The sequence below is a fragment of the Bos grunniens genome, chromosome 2 (assembly GCF_055505025.1).
Source record: "Bos grunniens cultivar Pamir isolate PY7600 chromosome 2, Bosgru_T2T1.0, whole genome shotgun sequence".
NCBI classification, from domain to species: domain Eukaryota; kingdom Metazoa; phylum Chordata; class Mammalia; order Artiodactyla; family Bovidae; genus Bos; species Bos grunniens.
The window spans coordinates 60,267,343-60,289,259 of record NC_141166.1 but is presented as its reverse complement, the minus strand read 5'-3'; the positions used below and the strand labels follow the sequence as shown (position 1 = coordinate 60,289,259).

Below are 21,917 nucleotides of genomic sequence, written 5' to 3'. Positions count from 1 at the left end.
ACCCAGGGATCAAACCCTGGTCTCCGGCATTGCAGGCAGATGCTTTACCATCTGAGCCACCAGGGAAGCCCTATTATGAATTAGATGACTTTTAAAGTAGAAATAAGGGGACCTTATAAACATGTCTGCATGGCTCAGCATCCTGGATAATGCAGTCCATGCTTGTGTCATGTCTGGTAACACTGTTCTTGGGGTCTGGAGGCCATGGCAATGACCACAGCCTTGAGGGCTCTCTTGGACAGTACTAGTCTCCACTAGAAAATATAGCCTTGGAGGAGACTGGATGACAAAACCTGAGTGGTGATTGATGAACCCAATTAAAACCTGTGTCCTTCTTGCATGTATTATATGAGTGCTTTTTTCCTTTCTTTTTTTGACAATGAAAACCTTTTACTCCAACAAATAAAATTGTAGGGCTACTTACAACAGACGAAAACAATATTTGAAGATTAACTTAAATATTTCTAAACTTGGTCTATGAAGACATAGGAGCATTTTGACCCAAGAGTCATAGATTATAGTCTGATGTTATCCTCAGCACTCTTTTTATATGGCTTTTCTGTTTTGGTTGCTAAATATTTAGAAAATCTTGATTCACACAAGAAAGTAGTTGCCAACTGATACAAGTTTTGAACACCTTGCTTGTAACAGCAGATATTTTTATTTAAGATTTATCCAGAAGTGTTAAGAGCAGGTATACCCTTTTATTTCAAATTTGAGAAATATGTGTATTCATTACAAATACATAAGTCAGGTAAATGTCTAGTCAGTGTCATTACTTTCTATAGTATTGTCACCAAATGGAAGTTTGTGTGCCTTACACACAGGGGAAAACAAACCAAAATACTGAAGTCTGGAGCAGAGAAATGTTTATTGCAAGGCCATAGGAGGAGTTGGGCAGCCTGTGCACCCCAAAGCCCAAACTCACTGAGTGGTTTCAGCGAAGCACTTTTAAAGGCAAGGTTAGTGAGGGGTATGGTTAGTTGTTGCAAAATTCTTGGTGTTGGAATCCTTTGTTCTTGCAGCTGTCCATATAGATCAGATTACAATGTTCCTGTAAACTTCCAGCAAGATGGTGTTATTCTCTATTCTGTAACTTTTTATCTCTGTATAAATGGACTCTTAAAGATCAGAGCCTTGACAACAAGCAATCCTGTGTTATTTCAGGCTATAGGCAACATTCTTTTACAAAAGGTTCAGAGCCAGCCTGACTATGCATAGGCAACAGGAAGAGATCTAATATGGCATTAGATTTTTCATCCCCGTTATGATATGGAATTATTTTGATGTCACATTCATCCATTCACTTGTTGTTGCTCCATTATTACTCAGGGAAAAAGCATGTGGCAAGTAAATGTTCCTGGGCTTGATTGGGTTAAAGTGGATTTAAATGAGTTTAAGTGTAGCAGTGTACCCCCACCCCAGCCACTGGGGTGGCTGAGTAGTGTGCATGCGTCTGTGCAGACTGGAAGAGATTTGGCTGGTGCAGTGCAACATCCTTCCCCATTGATAACAGTAGTATAATATTTTTAAAAATTTTATTTATTTACCTATATTTCTGGCTGTGCTGGGTCTTTGTTGCATCATAGGCTTTTCTCTAGTTGCAGAGATCAGGGGCTACTCTCTAGCTGCAGTGCTTGGGATTCTCATTGCAGTGGACTCTCCTGTTGTGGAATAGGGGCTTCAGTAGTTGTGGTGACAGGCTTAGTTGTTCCACAGCATGTGAGATCTTCCCACACCAGCGACTGAACCCGCATCTCCTGCATTACCAGGTGGATTCTTTACCATTCAGCCACCAGGGAAGCCCAGTAACACTAGCATAGCCTTAGTCTCATGATCACACAGGGGAAGCAGATGATTCACAGCAAAGTCTCCAGGGTTAACCTGGTGCCAAAAACTAGCATATTGCTTGGGCAGTGTGTTAAAATCTGATACATGACATATTGGAAAGCTGTAATATTTTACTATAAAATTTGAAAAAAGCTTAAATTTACAAAAAAAAAAAAAGGGTGTGTGGTGGCGACCACCACCATTTGCCACCCCCTGAATCATCTTTGCAGGATGGTTATCTAAAACAATACGCTGTTGTTATTCACCCAGTCACGTCCAACTCTTTGCCACCCCATGGACTGCATCATGCCAGGCCTTTCCCTGTCCCTCATAATCTCCCTGAGGAATTTCAGTTCAGTTCAGTTCAGTTCAGTCACTCAGTTGTGTCCGACTCCCCACAACCCCATGAACCACAGCACGCCAGGCCTCCCTGTCCAACACCAACTCCCGGAGACCACCCAAACACATGTCCATCGAGTTGGTGATGCCATCCAACCATCTCATCCTCTGTCGTCCCCTTCTCCTCCTGCCTTCAATCTTTCCCAGCATCTGGGTCTTTTCAGATGAGTCGGCTCTTCGCATGAGGTGGCCAAAGTATTGGAGTTTCAGCTTCAGCATCCGTCCTTCCAATGAATATTCAGGACTGATCTCCTTTAGGATGGACTGGTTGGATCTCCTTGCAGTCCAAGGGACTCTCAAGAGTCTTCTCCCACACCACAGTTCAAAGGCATCAATTTCTTTGGCACTTAGCTTTCTTTATAGTCCAACTCTCACATCCACACATGACCGCTGGAAAAACCATAACCTTGACTAGACGGACTTTGTTGCCAAAGTAATGTTTCTGCTTTTGAATATGCTGTCTAGGTAGGTCATAATTTTCCTTCCAAGGAGAAAGTGTCTTTTAATGTCATTGCTGCAGTCACCATCTGCAGTGATTTTGGAGCCCAGAAAAATAAAGTCAGCCAATGTTTCCACTGTTTCCCCATCTATTTGTCATGAAGTGATGGGACCGGATGCCATGATCTTAGTTTTCTGAATGTTGAGCTTTATGCCAACTTTTTCACACTCCTCTTTCACTTTCATCAAGATGCTCTTTAGTTCTTCTGAGGAATTTAGAGCCTTGCTATTCATAGCAGTGTGAAGATCAGCAGCCTTGGCATCTCCAGGGAGCTTATTATAAATGCAGAAACTTAGGTTCTACCCCAGGCCTACTATATCAGTTTACATTTTAAACAAATTTTGAGAAGCCCTGAAACAAATGATAAGATTGTTTCCATTCATATTGGGATTTGAACGATGTCCTAAAATTTAAGAATAAGACAGTTTTAGTAAAATGGAGAGCTCTACTGTTTGCATTTTCTGCATAAACAGAACATAATAATTGAGGTACCCTCTAAATGATGTTAAACAAAATCATTCTCCTGCAAGGCACACAAAACCTTTTACCTTAGTGGTAATGAGGTAGAAAAACCAAAGCAGATTTCTCAATCCTATGAAAGGCAGAGCCCATCTGTAAATGGTGTGCTGTTTCCATTTCAAGGACGTGCTTCTATGCTATGGAGACAAATGGATTGATTAGAGAAATTTGATTCCATGTTCTTTAGTCAAAATGACACACATCAGGCAAATAAGGAGTTTTCTTCCCTGTGAATTAAAAAAAACAAAACAAAACAAAAACATATTACTTTGTTACTTGGAGAAAGGAAGTATGTATTTCTGCTTTTAAGGTAACCAGGTAGCAATTATTTGCTGTTAGATTCCTGGCCTCTGTATGCTTCTCATAATAACAAGTATTGGAATGGCTAACTGATCAATTCTTTTTGGTTTGGATGTGCTGTCTTTGAAGAATGGATTTTGAGAACAGCTTAGCCTCTCTTGGTCAAAAGCTAAAGGTTTACAGGAAAGTAAAGAGAGGTCCTTCCCATTTTTCTATTCATTGGTAATCAAAGTCTAGTGCAAGGAGGAGAAAGAAGTGTAGTGTGCCTGGCTCTGTCTTGAACAGCAGTACTCCTGGGATCACTGATGTGCATTGCAAACTTATTTGATCATCATTGCTTTGTCCATTATCTAGGGATCTTTTTCAGAAAGCATTGACAATTAACTCCCTGCTGTGAACTAGACCATGGAAAATTTAGAAAACTGACTTCTGACACTTTCCTTTCTATTCCCTTAATTCCTTAATGTCTACATCTGCTGTAATTACAACAAAATTCAATTATAATGAAAATCCAACTGTGGGGGTAAAATGGGATTATGGTAATTGTTAGAATGGAGAGGCACAGAAATAGGTTTCAAAAGCTTTCAGAAAAGTTATCTGACCAAAACAAGATCAATGCGGTTGGTTGCTAATTAAAGCAAACAGACAAAGGAAAGAAGGCAACCTAGCTGATTTTTAATGTATGAGCTTCATTAAAAGGCTTACATTAGTCAGCTTGCATTTTGAGGACTATTGAAATGTTTTCTTCTTTTGTCTCTAAGGAAAGCATATAGAAATTGAAACTGACCTTCAACTGCATAAAGGAGAGATGAGAATTCTTAAAAAGGAAAGTAACTCCATGGAGCATAAATACATTCAGACTCATTTATAGATAACTGTTTATCTGACCATTGGGGAATTTCAGAGGCCTGTCGATAGATGTTCTACTCATTTCAGTCTATTATGGGAAATGGAGAAGACAGAAATTTAATAGTGAGAAAAATATTTCTATAGGTGTTTATATAAATATACTGAGTATTTTTTACATCAACTTATCTTAACAGGTAATTTTCTTTAGATTCATTCAAGTTTATTCTTTAAGGGAGCATGCCTGTTTCTAAACATTACATATATCTAAATAACTGCTGTAGAAAGGCAAACATTCAGCATATACAGTTAACCATTGGGCTTATTTTCTTAGACAAAGACCATTTTCTTTAAATTTTTACAAGTGATTTAAAATAGTCATAGATTGATAGAGGATCATAATGAATGGTGAGTATTAGGAGTGTATTACCAGATGGGCTTTGTTCCAAAGGAGCAAAGGGTTCACCCACTGAGTTTTATTTCCAGAATTCAATGAAGGAAGTGGAGAATGATCTATTAAGACACAGTCGTAAATGCCTGCTCTGCACGAGTTGGTTAACTGGAACCTACTTGAACTTCTGTAGCTTTATGTATATAAGAAGACTTTCACCTGGATATTTTCTCTGGTCCAGCTGAATAGCACCCCTGGACTAAGACTGTGTCTTGGGATAGCTTGACTACCTCTTCCTAGTGACCATTTTCCAAGTAGAATGAGTTTCTCTTTTCTCTTCTCTAATAGCAAAATAAAATATGAATAGCAGCCCAGCCATATGTTTCTCTAGTTTCATTGTATAAACCATGATTGCTCCCAGAAATATATAAAGAGTAAGATGGTACCTTAATTCCCACAATTAACCACTATTAAAAAATTTTAATTTGATCTATTTCCTTCCCGAGGTTTTTTTTTTTTTTTCTCTCTCTTTAACAACAAGGATAATCATAGCAGACACTATACAAGTTACTCTGCAATGTCTTGTTTTGTAATTCATACTATATTATGCATGACAAATTTTCTAATATACTTACATATAGAGGTGCATATTTAATTCCTTCATAGCATGCCTAGTGTGGATGTACCATAATTTATGTAAACATTCCCAAAACAATGGAGTTGTTGCTGTTTTTATTCAGTTGCTTAGTCATGTCTGACTTTTTGTGACCCATGGACTCCAGCATGCCAAGTTTCCCTGTCCTTCACTATTTCCCAGAGCTTGCTCAAACTCATGTTCATTTGATTGGTGACACCATATAACCATTTCATCCACTGTTGTCCCCTTCTTCTGCTGCCTTCAGTCTTTCCCAGCATGAGGTTTTTTCCCAGTGAGTCGGCTCTTCACATCAGGTGGCCAAAGTATTGGAGTTTCAGCTTCAGCATCAGTCCTTCCAATGAATATTCAAGGTTCATTTCCTTTAGGATTGAATGATTTGATCTCCTTGCTGTCCAGGGGACTCTCAAGAGTCTTATCCAACATCCCAGTTTGAAAGCATCAATTCTTCTGAGCTCAGCCTTCTTTACAGTCCAACTCTCTCATCTGTACATGATTACTGGAAAAACCATAGCTTTGACTATATGCACCTTCATCAGCAAAGTGATGTCTCTGCTTTTTAATATGCTGTCTAGGTTTGCAATAGCTTTTCTTCCAATGAGCAAGTGTCTTTTTATTTCATGGCTGCAGTCACCATCCACAGAGATTTTGGATCCCAAGAAAATAAAATCTGTCACTGTTTCCAATTTTCCCCCATCTATTTGCCATAAAGTGATGGGACTGGATACCATGATCTTAATTTTTGAATGTTGAGTTTTAAGCCAGCTTTTTCACTCTCCTCTTTCACCTTCATCAAGAGACTTTTTAGTTCCTTTTTGCTGCTGCTGCTGCTAAGTCGCTTCAGTCGTGTCTGACTCTGTGTGACCCCATAGACGGCAGCCCACCAGGCTCCCCCGTCCCTGGGATTCTCCAGGCAAGAACACTGGAATGGGTTGCCATTTCCTTCTCCAATGCATTAAAGTGAAAAGTGAAAGTGAAATTGCTCAGTTGTGTCTGACTCTTAGCGAACTCACGGACTGCAGCCCTTTTTGCTAATTGTTAATAATAATAATAATTTTACATATATCTTTGTGCATGTGAAAAATCATTTCTGGGACATTATTCCAAGAACTAGAATTGGTAGGTTGAAGCAGATATATAATTTAAGGTCAGGAAATGCCACTATATTAATAGTAATGGTCCTTGCACGTTACATGAACAGTAAGGAACATAACAGAGAAAGACTGACCAAGGCTATGTAGGGGCAACATATAAAATGAGAAGAAATATCCTGAAAATATAACCAAAATACAAAATGAGTGACCCTCCAATATTTAAAAAAAAGGCAAGTAAAAGGAAGTAATGCTCTTCCTCTACCACTGGTACATTAAGAAAAAATAAAATGCAAGGTTGGCTGGTTTTACAGAAGCAGTTTCATTTAAATATTCTTTAGGGGAGTTTAGAGAATTTGGAGAAGGCAATGGCAACCCACTCCAGTACTCCTGCCTGGCAAATCCCATGGACAGAGGAGCCTGGTAGGCTGCAGTCCATGGGGTCGCTAAGAGTCGGACACGACTAAGTGACTTCACTTTCACTTTTCACTTTCATGCATTGGAGGAGGAAATGGCAACCCACTCCAGTGTTCTTGCCTGGAGAATCCCAGGGACGGGGGAGCCTGGTGGGCTGCCATCTATGGGGTCACACAGAGTTGGACTCGACTGAAGCGACTTCGCAGCAGCAGCAGCAGAGCATTTGGGAGGAAAGTTTGTCTAGCAGATTGAACCTAAAATGTGTTATTTGCACCAAAAAATACTAAAGTGACAAAAAAGACCCAGAAGCAGGGGGTTAGAGACAGAATTCATGCTTCAGGCTCAGCAAATGGAAGCCACCCCTGGGGATGCTCTAGGCATTGTGCAGAGCCTGATGGAAGAGCAGGGTGAAGGGGAAATCCAAAATCTGAACGGAAGTCAATACAGCTGCTGGTGAAAGCGTTGTGGTGCTCACAAAGGATGAATTTTGTATGCAGGTCAGATGGTTCAGAAGGTTTAGTTTTGGTTTCAAAGATTGATATTCAATTTCTCAAAATTACAGATTCAAAATTCTGTTCTTTAATTTTTTTTAATTCAGCTTATAAAATTGTATTCTATGTATAGTCTAGCAAGTATTAGTAATCAGGTCTAAAGGACTTTGAATACTGCTTAATGCCATTCATGGATTTAGTTATTTAAATACCTTCAGATATTTTAAATTGCATTTATGTTTTATTTACTTTCCAAGTTATGACATTAAAAAAGAATACCAAATACCTATCAAAGTTAAATATCCAGATACACGAACATTTAACTTTGATGAACCCAATTTATCTGAGATGTTTTAATAAGGAAAAATTTTAAGGTCTAAATCAGTTACATTATGCTTTTTTAAAAATCTTTTAAACTCTAAGATGTCATTTATTGTATGTATGTTTTTCTAAGCAAAAAAAAAAAAGTAGGCTGAATTTTCTTAAAAATTACAAATACCAAATAATTATTAACAAAATGTTTTCAAAGTTTTAATACAATCTTGCTACAAGAGAAAAAACCTATCTCAGATCAGTTCAAATACCCAACTTTTGGCAGGCCCTATTTTATGAAAAAGGAAGAATTAAATATTCCTTGTTAGACATGTTATGAAACTCCTTGACTTGATGTAAGACTGTTCAAAGTCCTAGGTAAGGTTCCTCTTAAGGGTGACAATAGACTAACATTGCTCTTAATCTTATTAAAATCAACTATAAATATGCTGAAGCACCTTTTCAAAGTCAAAAGTGTCAGTTTCTTCCCAGAAAGATAAATTATGTAGAAGTCTCTGACCAAGATCAGTATTGGGATCATTTTTAATTTTCTCTCAGTATCATATTCCTTCCTCACCCCACAATATAAATACTGAGGTTTTGATTATCTTTTTGTTGAAACTGAGATCACAAACATTGGGGTTTAGAAATTTTATGTCTACAGTAAGCACTTATGCTAAGATATGAAGATGCATGCATGATCCTTGTTGTTGATGCTTCTGGGATACCCTGGTCGCTGTGTTCAGTCAAGGACTCCATAGCATTGCTAGTGGGCTGACTCTGAAGCCCATACTCTTGTATGCAAAGACAAAAGATGAATCCTGAATGGATTTTTTATTTTGTTTAAGACTTTGATGAGTCTCTGAATTTTTTCTGTATTTGTAAGATTATTGCATTCATATTCAGCTGTGTCTGACTCTTTGTGACCCCATGCACTGTAGCCTGCCAGGCTCCTCTGTCCATGGAATTTTCCAGGCAAGAATACTGGAGTGTGTTGCCATTTCCTACTCCAGGGGATCATCCTAATTTAGGGATTGAACTCATGTCTCTTGCATCTCCTGCATTGGCAGGCAGGTTCTTTACCAACTGTGATTAGTTAGTTCTTAAATTTATGTTTAATAAAAAGGGTACAATTTTGAATTTTTGAATAGGCTAAAAGGCTTTGTCTGGCTTGAATTAATAACTTATAAGTTCCTTCTTCCTAAAGCAGGCAGAATGTGGAAGCAGTTACATTAACTCAGATAGACATAGAAAATGTAGGAAAAGTCTTCATTATCTGAAAAAAAAATAAAAACAAGAGCAGAGCAGGGACAGAGGATATCTTCTTACTTATTATTTCAAAGATTTCACAGATTAGTAATAAAGAGTGAAATAGAATCAAAACCTTCTTTCCCAACCTTTCATCACTGTATGAGATTTATAGACTAAATTATATATCACTGTGCTAATATAATGAACATATACTTGAGTTTCCCATGGCCATCTATACCTCTTCTCCCACCAAAAATATCTCTTTTTTTTAAAGTTGATATGTTGTATTTTCATTTTTATTCAGGTCAAGAAATTTTCTTGTTGGTAACATGGCATGCAGGATGCAGGATCTTCTCTGACGAGATCGAACACGAATCTCCTGCAGGAGTAGTGCAGATCCTGAACTGCTTGACCACCAGGAAAGTCCCCAAAAGATCTTTTAAGTACTCTAAACTGACAGCTCCAAGTTTGCTAACTAGTTTCTAGAATCAATGGGAAATTATGTGAGCCCCTTTCTCTTCCCTCTCAGAATTAACGCGCTAAGATCATGCTTCGAGTTCACTTTAAGGAGACTCATCACAAGGCATTTGATGGTGGGAAGACTGCACAGGGCTTGAGACTACGGGCTTCAGTGACAGGTGGTATGGTTCCATCACTTCACACGTGGACAAGTTATTTAGACTTGTCTTACTTTCTTTGTCTATAAAACAGAGAAAAACATACCTTACAGCTACATCTCAGATATGATTATAAGCTTGAATTGAAGCTTCCTTTCAAGCTTATTGGCAAGGGGAAAGACTTCAGGAAAGCCAAATCCACATTCATTGCCCCTTGGTGGAAATATTTTGTCGACTAACCAAGAATGTTTGGTTGAACATTCTTAGGTTAGTCACAAAGTGGTTACAGATCATTGCACTTTAAAAAATATATGGTTAAAGATAACAAAAGCTAGATAGGGAAATTGAATTTCCAAAGTAGACTTTTTAATCTCAATGAAGTGTATCAAAGATTGTACTCAGCTTTATCAAGAATGCTAGATATGTCCTCAAAGGAACACTGTGTGTGTGAGTCACTCAGTTTTGTCCAACTCTTTACAACTTAATGGACTGTAACTTGCCAGACTCCTCTGTCCATGGAATTATCCAGGCAAGAATACCAGAGTGGGTAGCCATTCCCTTCTCCAGGGGATCTTCCGGGACCTGGGATCAAACCGTCATCTCTTAGATCTCCTGCTTTGGCAGGCGGGTTCTTTACCACTAACACCACTTGGGAAGCCCTCAAAGGAACATTAAGTTGCATTATTTCACCTCATTTAAAAAGCATATGCTTCTGACCAATTTGCAGAAAATTATCTGTGTAACTGCTTCAGATATAGAGCTGTCAGGACTCCAAAATACAAGTAATAAAAAGGAATTGCAGAATTTACTTGCATCCTTGAAGGCCACCAAAAAGGATCCCATTCATAGTGTCCATCTTACCTCTTCCCTTGTGTACCTTGTTTCTCTCTTCCGCCTCTAAATTGCTTCTTGCCTATGGCTGCACCGAAGGCTCCCTTTACTTGTCTCAATATTTCTTCACCACTTAAAAAAAAAAAGAAAAGGTGTAGCTCTTTGTCTCCCCTCTACTCCAGTCAGCTCTTATTGTGCTGCTCAGTGTCAGGAAGGTAACAGTAAAGGTCAGAGGGTCTATGGTTAACTGGACAGGTTAAGCTAAATAAAGATAGCTTTAGCTGGTGATTGTACCCCCAGACTATATGTTGTTTCATTCAATCAACAGCCACTTATTGAGTGCTACTCTCTTTACTACATCAAGTACTCAGTGAAAAAAATAGACAATAACCTATGCTTTTATGGAAGTTGCATTCCTTTGTGGGAAGGCAGGTAACAAAGCACTGATAGTGTCTGACTCTTTGTGACCCCATGGACTGTAGCCCGCCAGGCTCCTTTGTCCATGGGATTCTCCAGGGAAGAATACTGGAGTGGGTAGCCATTTCCTTCTCCAGGGATCTTCCTGACCCAGGGATCAAACCTGGGTCTCCTGCATTGCAGGCAGATTCTTTACTGTCTGAGACATAGGGAAGTACACATCACCAGGGAAGTACACAGGTAACAAATCGTAAGAGTAATGAATAAGCAGAGTGCATATTGAATTAGAAGTTAGGAAGTGCTAAGAATGAAAAAGGAGAATGGCTGGGAAAACGAATTAGTGTTGCAGAGAGGAGGAGAGTTGCAACTTCATTTTATTTTACTTTTATAAACTTAAAGTATAGTTGATTTACAATGTTGCATTAGTTGCAGGTGTATAGTAAAGTAATTCAGTTATACATATACCTATATTCATTTTTTTTTTCGGAGAAGGCAATGGCACCCCACTCCAGTACTCTTGCCTGGAAAATCCCATGGACGGAGGAGCCTGGTAGGCTGCAGTCCATGGGGTCGTGAGCAACTTCACTTTGACTTTTCACTTTCATGCATTGGAGGAGGAAATGGCAACCCACTCCAGTGTTCTTGCCTGGAGAATCCCAGGGACGGGGGAGCCTGGTGGGCTGCCGTCTATGGGGTCCCACAGAGTCAGACACGACTGAAGTGACTTAGCAGCAGCAGCAGCATATTCATTTCTTAAGACTCTTTTCCTTTATAGGCTATTACAAAATATTGAGTAGTATTCCTTGTGTTATGCATAGGTCCTTGTTGTGTATCTATGCTATATATAGTAGTGTGCATATGTTAATACCAAATTCTTAATTTATTCCTCGCTTTGCACTTTAGTCACCATAAGTTTGTATTCTATATCTGTGGGTCAATTTATACTTTGCAAACAAGTTCCTTTTTATCCTCTTTAGTATTCTACATATAAGCAATATGATATGATATTTGTCTTTCACTATCTGTCTTACTTCACTTAGTATGATAATCTCCAGGTTCATCCATGTTGTTGCAAATGACATTATTTCATTCTTTTTTACAGCTGAGTAATACTCCATTGTATGTACATACACAACATCTTCTGTATCCATTCATTTATCAATGGGCATGTAAGTTGCTTCCACCTCTTGTCTATTGTAAGTAGTGCTGCAAAGAATCTTTTTTCAGTGAATAGTAGTGCATGTATCTTTTTGAATTAAAATTTTCTTCAGATAAATGTCCAGCAGTGGGACTGCAGGAGCATGCAATTTTAAATAGCATGACTGTTGTGGACTTCTTTGAGAAGGTGCCTTTTGAACAGAGACAAGAAGGAGGTGAATCATGGTCTGTCTGGACATGTGAGGGAGAGCATTTGGGCAAAGAGAACCTCAGTGCAAAGACACTGACAAAGCAGGATCTTTTGTGTGCTTTAGGGACAACAAAGATAACAGCGTGGTTGGGGGAGATGTAGAAAAGGGAAAAGATTAGGAATGAATTTGGAGAAGTGATGGAAGTACAGATCAGCAAGAAATGGTCATTTAAGAATGTTGCTTTTATCTTGATAAAAACAAAAAGCCCTTGAAGGGTTTCAATACTATATTTCTTAGATGTTAATATGGTCTTTCTTGCTCTTGTATTGGGAATGTGCTGAGTGGATCAGAGATGGAGCTGGTAGACCAGTTGGCTGATAAACACAGATGTTTAGGCAAGAGATGCTGTTGACTCAGACCAGAATGGTGGCAGAAGGTGTTGAGAAGTAGTCAGATGCAGGATAGAGTCTTAAAGCGGAGTCAGAGACACGTGCTTGTCCGTGAGGTGTGTGCTACGAAGGAAGTGGGGCGGGGGCAGGGCTTGCAAGTGTTGAAGTCTGAACAGTGGTAAGTGTGGAGTTGCCCTCCTCAGATAGTGAAGAATATGGGTAGTGAAGTTGGGGTCAGGAGGCAAGGTAAGAGATCAGAAATTCAGGTTTGGACATGCAGTTTGAAACATCTGATGGACACTCAAGTGGAACTATGAAGCAGACAGCTGGATTTATAGGTCTGGAATTCAAAAGAGAAGACAAAACTCAAAATAAAAATTTGAAGTTACTAAAGACTAAACTCAAAATATAAATTTGGCATGGAAAATCAAGAAATTTGCTATGGCTATTCTCAGTAATCTGATTTTTATTTAAGGGAAACCAATAATTTATATTGATTCTGTGAAACGTTCTAAATTGCAAACACACTGACTGCTTTTTTCAAAACTATGTTGAGTACCATTGCTTTCCTAATGCTTTCCCTGAGATGTGATCTGCTCCAGCTAGAAAGCTGTACCTGGCCTTAGGGAAAGCTAAGTTAGGGAGAGAATCACTGTGATCTTTCTCAAGGAAAATGGCAGGGGACCCTTTGTTCTTCACAATTCCAATGCGGAGGAGGTGTGTTTTGCAGAAAATATGCTTGCCAGGATGCTTGAAATGGGATTCTAGTCTTCAGGTAGATCAATCTCTCAATATTCTGTAAAATACGCTCTTCTTTGAAGCAGTTTATCTATTTCCCCTGCTATGCATGGTTAAGGAGACATTTTTCCCCCTTCGTTTCTCACTGTGAACAAGAAAGCACACTGCCAAACAACAGTGAAGCCAGAACCATATACCACTGAAGGCTGGATGGGACCATTAATGAGGTCCATGGGCCATTGTGGATGGACACTTCCTCCAGCTTTATCTCTTACCTGCCTTGTTTCCAGCCCCAACTAGCAATGATCCTTCTCTTTTGGAAGAAGTTTTGATTTGGGTGGAAAATATACATTCTTATATAAAACTCATATATAACTTTTGTGCCTGTTATATTATGTTTTCCTTCTTATACTTCTAACTCTTTTGTGCCTTTCCATCAACTCTTTCATTCAACCCCCTTCATATTATGTACAAGCTTCTCCTATAAAGAGGCACACAGCTTCTGATGCATCTCTCTTGCCCTCCAAGTCTTTGCTGGCACACATCTTGATGCTTCTTTGGGCTTCTAAAGAGTATGACATCAACAGTTGTGTTTATGCTGAAAGCTGTGTTAAACATCATACACTACAGGAAGGCACATCCATCCAATTCAGCTATATATGAAATATCATTAAGATTTTAGAAGGTAGCTATTCAGAATGATTATCTCTTAGCAATTTGAATTCAGCACCTTACACCTAAGATTGTAACTGTCCTCACATTTAATGAGTTCTTTTCACATCCGTAGTTCCACATTGACCTCTTTAAAGGTTCATGTCTTAAGTGCTCAGTGTATGCCAAGTAGAGAGAAAAAGAAACAAAACACCAGTTAAAATGAACTGATTAAAGAACAAGGAAATTATACTCCTAAAACTGCCCTTTTTAAATAAGCAAATTGAGGTTATACATCTTTTATTTTGCATGTCTACTTTACAAATGAGATTTTCTAATTACAGTGTGTGTTGAACCAAAATGAACCAAGCTCAAAGGCAGCCCTGTAAGTACTCATTCATTTTCTTGCTTGTTCTAGGAATATTAGATTTTTTCCTTTCTCTCTCTCAGAAATACATCAGTTTTGAGTGACCGTAAGCAAATGAATTTCTAGCCTACATATTTGTTGGTAAATTGAGTTTATTAATGCTGCAATACGAAGTCTGTGGGGCTTCCCAGGTAGTACAGGAGTAAAGAACCTCCGCCAGCATAGGAGATGTGGGTTTGATCCCTAGGTGGGGAAGATCCCTGGGAGAAGGAAATGGCAACCCACTCCAGTATTCTTGCCTGGAAAATTCGATGGACAGAGGAGTCTGATGGGCTATAGTCCATGGGGTTGCAAAGAGTGAGGCACGACTGAGTGTGTGCACGTGTGCACACTCACACACACACACACACAAAACACAGTCTGTGTGAGGCTTTTTACATATGTTCAAAGTAACCAAGTTGTTCTTACAGTTTTCCATAAGATCTCTCTCCCTACATGCCCGGGATAACCTGGCAATCTTGAATTTTAAAAATATTTAAAGTGTAAAATTATAAGGAAAAATGTGTTCCCATTTCTGTTTGTATTTATAGGATGTGGTTTTATAAAAAGTTAAGGTTGTTAGTTGGAAATGTGAGAGTCCCAACTCAAGCTAGCCTGACTAAAATTGGGGTTTTCCTAGAAAGATCTTGGATTGTCTCACAGAATCTAAGCTAGATTAAAGCAGTCAGGCCCTCAGAAAGGTCAGGGATTCAGCCTAATCTTTGAAACAATAGGGATATACTAATGACCATTGTCAGGATGCTCTCCTCTCTTTTCTTCTGCATTCTGAAACTTAGCATTTTTTTCTCTTTCTTTCACTGCAGATAAGCTTTCTTCTCATGGCTGAAAACATGGCCAATGAGAACTTCTGAGTTTTTTCCTTTTAGCTTCAGTCATCAAAAAAGGGGCTGATCTAAACTTTCTTGGTGCCAAAACCAGAAGAACTATAGGATAAATATCTACTGACCTGGTTTTGCTCAGCTTTCCATCTTTAAAGCAATTAACTTTTTGTTGGCAGAGGGAGAGGAACAGTAATACCATTATTTGTCACTCATGGACGCTGAATCTATGTGTGAGTGTATGTGTGTATGTTTGTGTGATTGGGGGAGTGGAGTAGGATGGGCTGGGTTGGAGCAGCTATAGAGATGTCATGTGAGAATTTGAGCATTTTAGAGGGGACAGGGCTAGAGAAAATCACCCTGCAGAGCAGCAGTGTTCAGAAATGAGGAGGCTCTGGGAGTCAAAAGAAAACTTGTGGAGGCAGGGAGGCCTTCTCAGGCTGTCCATCAGCGCACAACCAGAGGCAGAGGCTCTTGCTTGGCTTTTGTTCATGAGGACATTGATGTTTCAAGTTTAAATTCCCCACAGCATGAAGTTAGTGGAGTTGAGGGAGGAAACATGTGCCAGTCTTGAGTAATAAGACTGTCTTTTCTTTTCCAGCTACCTAGGTGTATGGGACCCAGAGAGAGGGTAGAATTTGGAGTCGGCAAGGGCCCGTTTTTGGTTTATTCGTTGATTGGTTGGATTTTTTGATCATGTTCTAGAGTAAAATTACTGCATCCTGTTCCCTCCCTTTTTTTCCCTGTTTCTAAACCATGGCTGGATACTATGGCGTTATCAATAAGCTTTTCCCAAACAGAAGCCCTATTGGCACAATTGTATGTTTGCTGTAGTGAGCAGAAAATTTCTAATAATATGTCTGAACATAGGCAGGAATATTAGTTTCTGGGCTTTGAAGTAATCATTGCTGGAAGTTTTTGTACTTATATAGGACATTTAGGGTAAGTCATTTTAATTTTTCTTGCCCCACATTCTTAGACGCTCCACAATGAGTCCTTTTGTTGTATTATACCATTTCTGTAATTTCACCATTTGTGTCCTGTCCCTGGTGAAATTCGTGAGACTTTACTCTTCCCATAAAGATTGTTTTCAAACATTTCAGTATTTATCATGGCTTTTACTTTTAATTTTGTTTATTACACATGTTGAAAACTTGCTGGTTATTTTTTAATAGCAACAGTGGCTGCCGTGTAGAGAATTTAAAATATGTATGTAAGAGGTGAAGAGAATTACCTACAGACACCATGTATAAATGGCTGAGCTGGGTCTTTGTCCAGAAGGACTGAATGTTGCCTTCACTCCCATTAACCAAATGGCACTTAACATTTGTCCTTCTAGTTATTTTTTCACTATAAAGTGTTTGTTTTATTTCACTGTGGCTGTGCTTCATATCTTGAATTTCTACTTAATTCAGTCCCAGTCTGTTATAATCCTTTTGCTAATTTCATTTGTAGTGACTTTTTGATAGCCTATTAATATTAATTATGACAACTTTCCTAAGAAATCTTATGTAGAAAAAGTACAGGGATTCATCATAACATCATTGTGAATAATGACAATTAGTACATATAGTTTTTATAGTTTTAGATACATCCTTAAGAAAGAGCCATCTGAGTGTGATTGCTGGGTCAAATTACATGAGTGTTTCAGAAAGTTTTTAAAGTGTATGGTGAAATATTTTTCAAAATGATCATACTGTTTTCAATACAAATAGTTAAGGCCTCATTTTAAGGGTGTTATTGGCTATTTTAATAATTATAGAGTTTCCTTGTATGTTAACTGAACATGTAGCATCTATTCAAATTTCATGAGTATTTTAAAATAGATTTCTGTCTGTCACCCAACAGAGAAGCAGGAGGATTATGACCTCAATTATCTGCCCCTTTCCCCTTACCTTTAAAAATGTAAAACCTTTCCAAAATGCAAAATTACACTCTTTGTCCATTTTATTCTATGGCAAATGAAAAACCTTACAAATTCTGACTATTTCAAATTAACTTCAAGTCAATGAAAATGTGCCCCCATGTTGAAATGCTTCATTTAATTGCCTAAATCAGCTCTGAGCCTTCCTTTGGCCAGGAGAACCAGGCACTGTAAAGGACCCCACCTCTGTGGGGAAATTCTTGTCTTATGTTCACATATTCAAGTCTCACTTAGGCATAGTAGCGTAGCCGACTGACTCTCACCGTTAACTCATTCAGTTGAATATAAGACATCCCCCCGCCTTATTTCCATTGATTTGGTTTATTTAATTTGATTTTCCTCCATCTCTCACTAGGTGCTTGCCAAACTACTGCGAGCATGGAGGAAGCTGCTCCCAGTCCTGGACGACCTTCTACTGTAACTGCACTGACACAGGTTACGTAGGTGCCACCTGCCATAACTGTGAGTAGACTCATGATTCCCCACAGATTCTATGGCAAAATTCCCAGATTCCCCATTCTAGGGCAAAACTCCAGGAATGCTAGGAATAGTGTCAGAATATTAATATATTCAACATAGGGTGGGCACTTTTTATTCATTCATTCACTGTGTGTTTCTTGAGAGGCTACTCTATGGCAAGCACTGTGGAGAGCATGGAGGATGCACTGGTACAAAGCCATGCCATTCTGGAGCTCAAGGTTTACCAAGAGGACAGACAGAAAGTCAGGTAATTGTTGAGCCAGAGACAAGTCAAAGTGCTGTAGGCATATAAAGGTGAGCTATGAAGTCAACTGCATTGTCTAAATGGGCTAAATTAGGCTGTTCAATAAGCAGCCTGAATCTCAGTGGCCTAAGTAATAAGCAGCTGAGTCATGCCTATGTTACCTACATAGCACAGGTCTACAGGGGACCAACTCTTCCAAAGGCGTTCTCCTTCTGGGAGGCTGACAGAGACTTCATCATCTGGAATACTGCTATGGCAGGAAGAAGGAAGCCCAAGAAAACATGTGCTTTTAAAAGCTTTTACCTGGGACTTTCCTGGGAGTTTAGTGATTAAGACTCCATGGTTTCACTGAAGGGGTGTTGGTTTGATCCCTGGGATTATGATCTTACATCCAAATGGTGTGACCAAAGATTAAAAAAAAAAAAAAAAAGCTTCTTCCTGGGAGTGCCAAACATGACTTCTACTCATATTCCATTGGCCAGGCAAAGTCATGTGGGTACCTAATGTCAAGAGGGAAAGAGGGTTCCCCTTACCATGGGATCTGAGGCAATGGAACTCGCAGATTGTGGATAAGTACTGACACTGTCTGCATGCTCATGATAGGGAGGCTTCAGATGGAAGGTTTGAGCTGATCCTGTAGTAGGGAAGTGGTAGACAAGGAAAAGAAAAAGGAAACGGAATCTGCAATTATTTGGAGATAGCTGGAGAATGCTGACAGTAAATAGTAAGAAAGGAAGCAGAACTGAGGAGATTGGAGCACACAAAGAATAAGGAGTGAGGAGGAAAAAGTAAAGGAAGAACGTGAGTCCTGATTCCCACAATTTTATATTCTCGTCAGGGTTATGATAAAAAACACACGTTGAAATAGAGAAGGTTTGACATTTGGAGGATTGTTTGTAAGCTGTATGACATGAACTGAAGTTTAATTGAGAAATATATGATTGGAAGGGGAATTCCCTGGTGGCTCAGTGGCAAAGAATCTGCCTGCCAATGAAGAAGATATAGGAATTGCAGATTTGATCCCTGGGTCAGAAAGACCCCCTGGAAGAGGAAATGGCAACCCTCTTCTGTATTCTTGTGGGGAAAATTCCACGGACAGAGGACCCTGGCAGGCAACAGTGCGTGGGGTTACAAAGAGTTGGACATGAATGAGTACGCATGCATGACTGGAAAGTGCTGGCTTCAGTTGTAGGAGACTTCACAGAAAATATGGACTTAGAAATTGACTTAGAAGGTAGAAGCATTTTTCAGGAGGTAACTTGCCTAATCAAAAACGTAGATTTTTCAAACCACCTGAAGGTGGATTTGCAGCTGGACTTCATGAAAGGGCATAAAAAAAAAAAAGAAGGTAGAAGCATAGGAGAAGGGCCTTCTAGTAAGAAGGGCCTTCTAATATAAGAGCCAAGCCAAGGCTGGAGCTATTCTCAGGACTATAGGGAGACTATCCCTCAGGGCCTGATCTCACTGGTGTTTCTTAAGTCTCCGCTTTTCCTGGGATGGCACACAGAATGCAGAAAGGGAAAGGGAATTGCCAGCTGGGTCTGGTCCAGGATGAACAGCATTGGTGCTCTCATCCTTTAAGACCCCTGAGTCATTCTATAGCCTCTTTTATACCTTAGAATTGACTATTCACCAATGATGGTCATAGAGGAGTCTAAGCAAATCAGAGAAGAAGTAGCCCAATGGCCATTGTGGGATGATGTTATTGCTATTAATTGCCTGTGGAAGAGAAAAACACTGCCTGGATTTATAATGATATAAATTTCTTAAAACTTTCTATTTAGATATTTGGAATAGTGAACACTAGACTGACAGAGATTAGATTTAAATTTGACCAAGCTCTTGCACTTGAACAAGAAGACAATTTTGACACTCCAGACCTCAGTTTTCTTGTGGATCCTATAAAGGAAAGCTAACTAAATTGCTTCTCAGCCTTTTGGCTAAGATCAAGTGTAGTATAGAGGTTTCCCTGGTGACTCAGTAGTTAAGAATCTGCCTGCCAACGCAAGAGATGGAAGAGAGGTGGGTTTGATCTCTGGGTCAGCAAGATCCCCTGGAGTAGGAAATGGCACCCCACTCCAGTATTCTTGCCTGAAAAATTCCATGGACAGAGAAGCCTGGTGAGCTACAGTCCATGGGGTTGCAAAGAGTTAGACATGACGGGGTGTGCACCAAGATCTTGGAGACCATTTTAAGGCTAAAATTGCAAGATTTTATTTAAGATTTTCAATAAATATCAAATCTATAAATGTTGAGTCTGGTTCCAGAAATGTATCCCTAAAGAAAAGACTGTAATTGTACAGATACGTTATAGGACACATACAAGACTGTCTAGTTTGTACTGAAGTGCTGCTGTAAGAAACTCAGAGGCAAACGAATGGCCGTCAAGTTAATAGTGAGATGAGATAAGCCTGAAGATTTAAGTCAAAATTACCCAAATATCTGCCAAGTCACAGGATAAGATTCCTAAGATTTTTAAAGGTTATTCTATTCACTTTCAGCAATATTTCGTTAAGTCCATCTCTACAGATATTCTCCTCCTTTAAATTTATACATCTATCAGGCTAAAAATAGATCTCCAACTTTATAAAAGTAGTGTGAACTTGAAAGTCGATGGAAGTGAAGTTCTGATTTTCAAAGGAACACTGTCAAAGTTGATGAGCAGGAAACTGAACATATCAAGCCTTAAAAATACCATTCCTTATTTTAAACACCTTCCAATCTTCCTTTCTGTAACATTGCTCAATGTCTATACCATTGGCTGCAATACTATTAAACCCATTCTTTCCCTCTGGGCACCCAGCCAGGGCAGATCAGAGGTGCCTGGGTGGCTGTGAGGTTTGGCACACATACCTTGGATGTCTGTGCAGTTTAAGAACTGTCCTCCTCTGACTAATCCCTCTTCCTCCTCCAAATGGGTGAGAAGCACTGTTTTGAGTCAGATTTGAGTTGATTGAATAAATCAAGCCATGCGTTTCTGTCTTCATAAAGCATGTGCTCTGAATGAGGGGGATCAGAAACGAGAGCTGGTAAAATACAGAAGACAGGTAAAAGCAAAACAAACAACTTCACAACCCTGCTTGTGTGGAAATGGTAATGTCCTTGCTCAACAGGGGTTTATTTTCTTGAAACTGTCATGCATAATCAGAACATTTTTGAAATGTTCTGAAATGTGATGAAAGACCTTCACATTTTTAAAACATTTCTGATGATATTAAAAACATAATTTCTTGACTACTGGTCTTTTGTCTTTTCATTCTCTTCAGGATTAGTTTGGTTTCCTCATTCTTGGTGCATCCTAGTAAATGTGAACCAATAGGGCTGACTTAGACAGAATTTGCTTCTTTCTGTCTAGCTTTGTGGCTAACAGAGGGGTCTGGCTTAATGAAGGGCATGATGAACTCTGAAGAATGGTACAACGGGAATTCTCAAAGTCTTTAAGCATAGTAGGCATAGTATTACAAGTAGATATGTCATGATTCCATTTCAATTTTCTTTCCTCTTCATCTGATGAAACATAAAGAACTTGGGCATGCAAGTTTTGTGACTTTTCAAACACACTTTGTTCAAAACTTCCTGCTTAGAAAGAATTGATAAGTAAAGGACATGTCCTTTCCCATCTGTGGCAGGGTCCTCATAGGAGGAGGAAATGTGAAATCAACATTTGTCCAGTAAACTGACATTAAATATTATTATCTCTGTAAGTTGTTTTGGTTAGCAGTTTTATCCCGAGTGGTATACTATTCACCAGAAGGATGACTGGAGGTGACATAGTATTTTCAGTCCAGATTTTTTTTTAATTTATTTTTTATTGAAGGATAATTGCTTTAGAGAATTTTGTTGTTTTCTGTCAAACATGAATAAGCCATAGGTATACATATATCCCCTCCCTTTTGAACCTCCCTCCCATCTCCTTCCCCATCCCACCCCTCTAGGTTGATACAGAGCCCCTGTTTGAGTTTCTTAAGCCATACAGCAAATTCCTGTTGGCTCTCTATTTTACATATGGTAATGTAAGTTCCCATGTTACT

At 39.1% G+C, this 21,917-nt stretch overlaps 1 protein-coding gene and 1 long non-coding RNA gene across 3 annotated transcripts in view; one reads left to right on the top strand and one right to left on the bottom strand.

The window, feature by feature from the left end:
* Positions 1-21,917, top strand: part of CNTNAP5 (contactin associated protein family member 5) — a 459,549-nt gene that overhangs the window by 43,542 nt on the left and 394,090 nt on the right. For both annotated transcript variants that reach the window (XM_086367026.1, XM_086367025.1), the window contains exon 4: positions 17,518-17,624. In XM_086367026.1, the coding sequence (XP_086223152.1) occupies positions 17,518-17,624 (107 nt within the window). The remainder of the gene's footprint in view (positions 1-17,517; positions 17,625-21,917) is intronic.
* Positions 1,733-20,891, bottom strand: LOC147378136 (uncharacterized). The gene is made up of 4 exons (XR_015151425.1): positions 20,740-20,891; positions 10,480-10,581; positions 3,277-3,384; positions 1,733-3,131 (listed from the first exon to the last, which is right to left on the bottom strand). It is a non-coding gene; the product is annotated as an uncharacterized LOC147378136 (long non-coding RNA).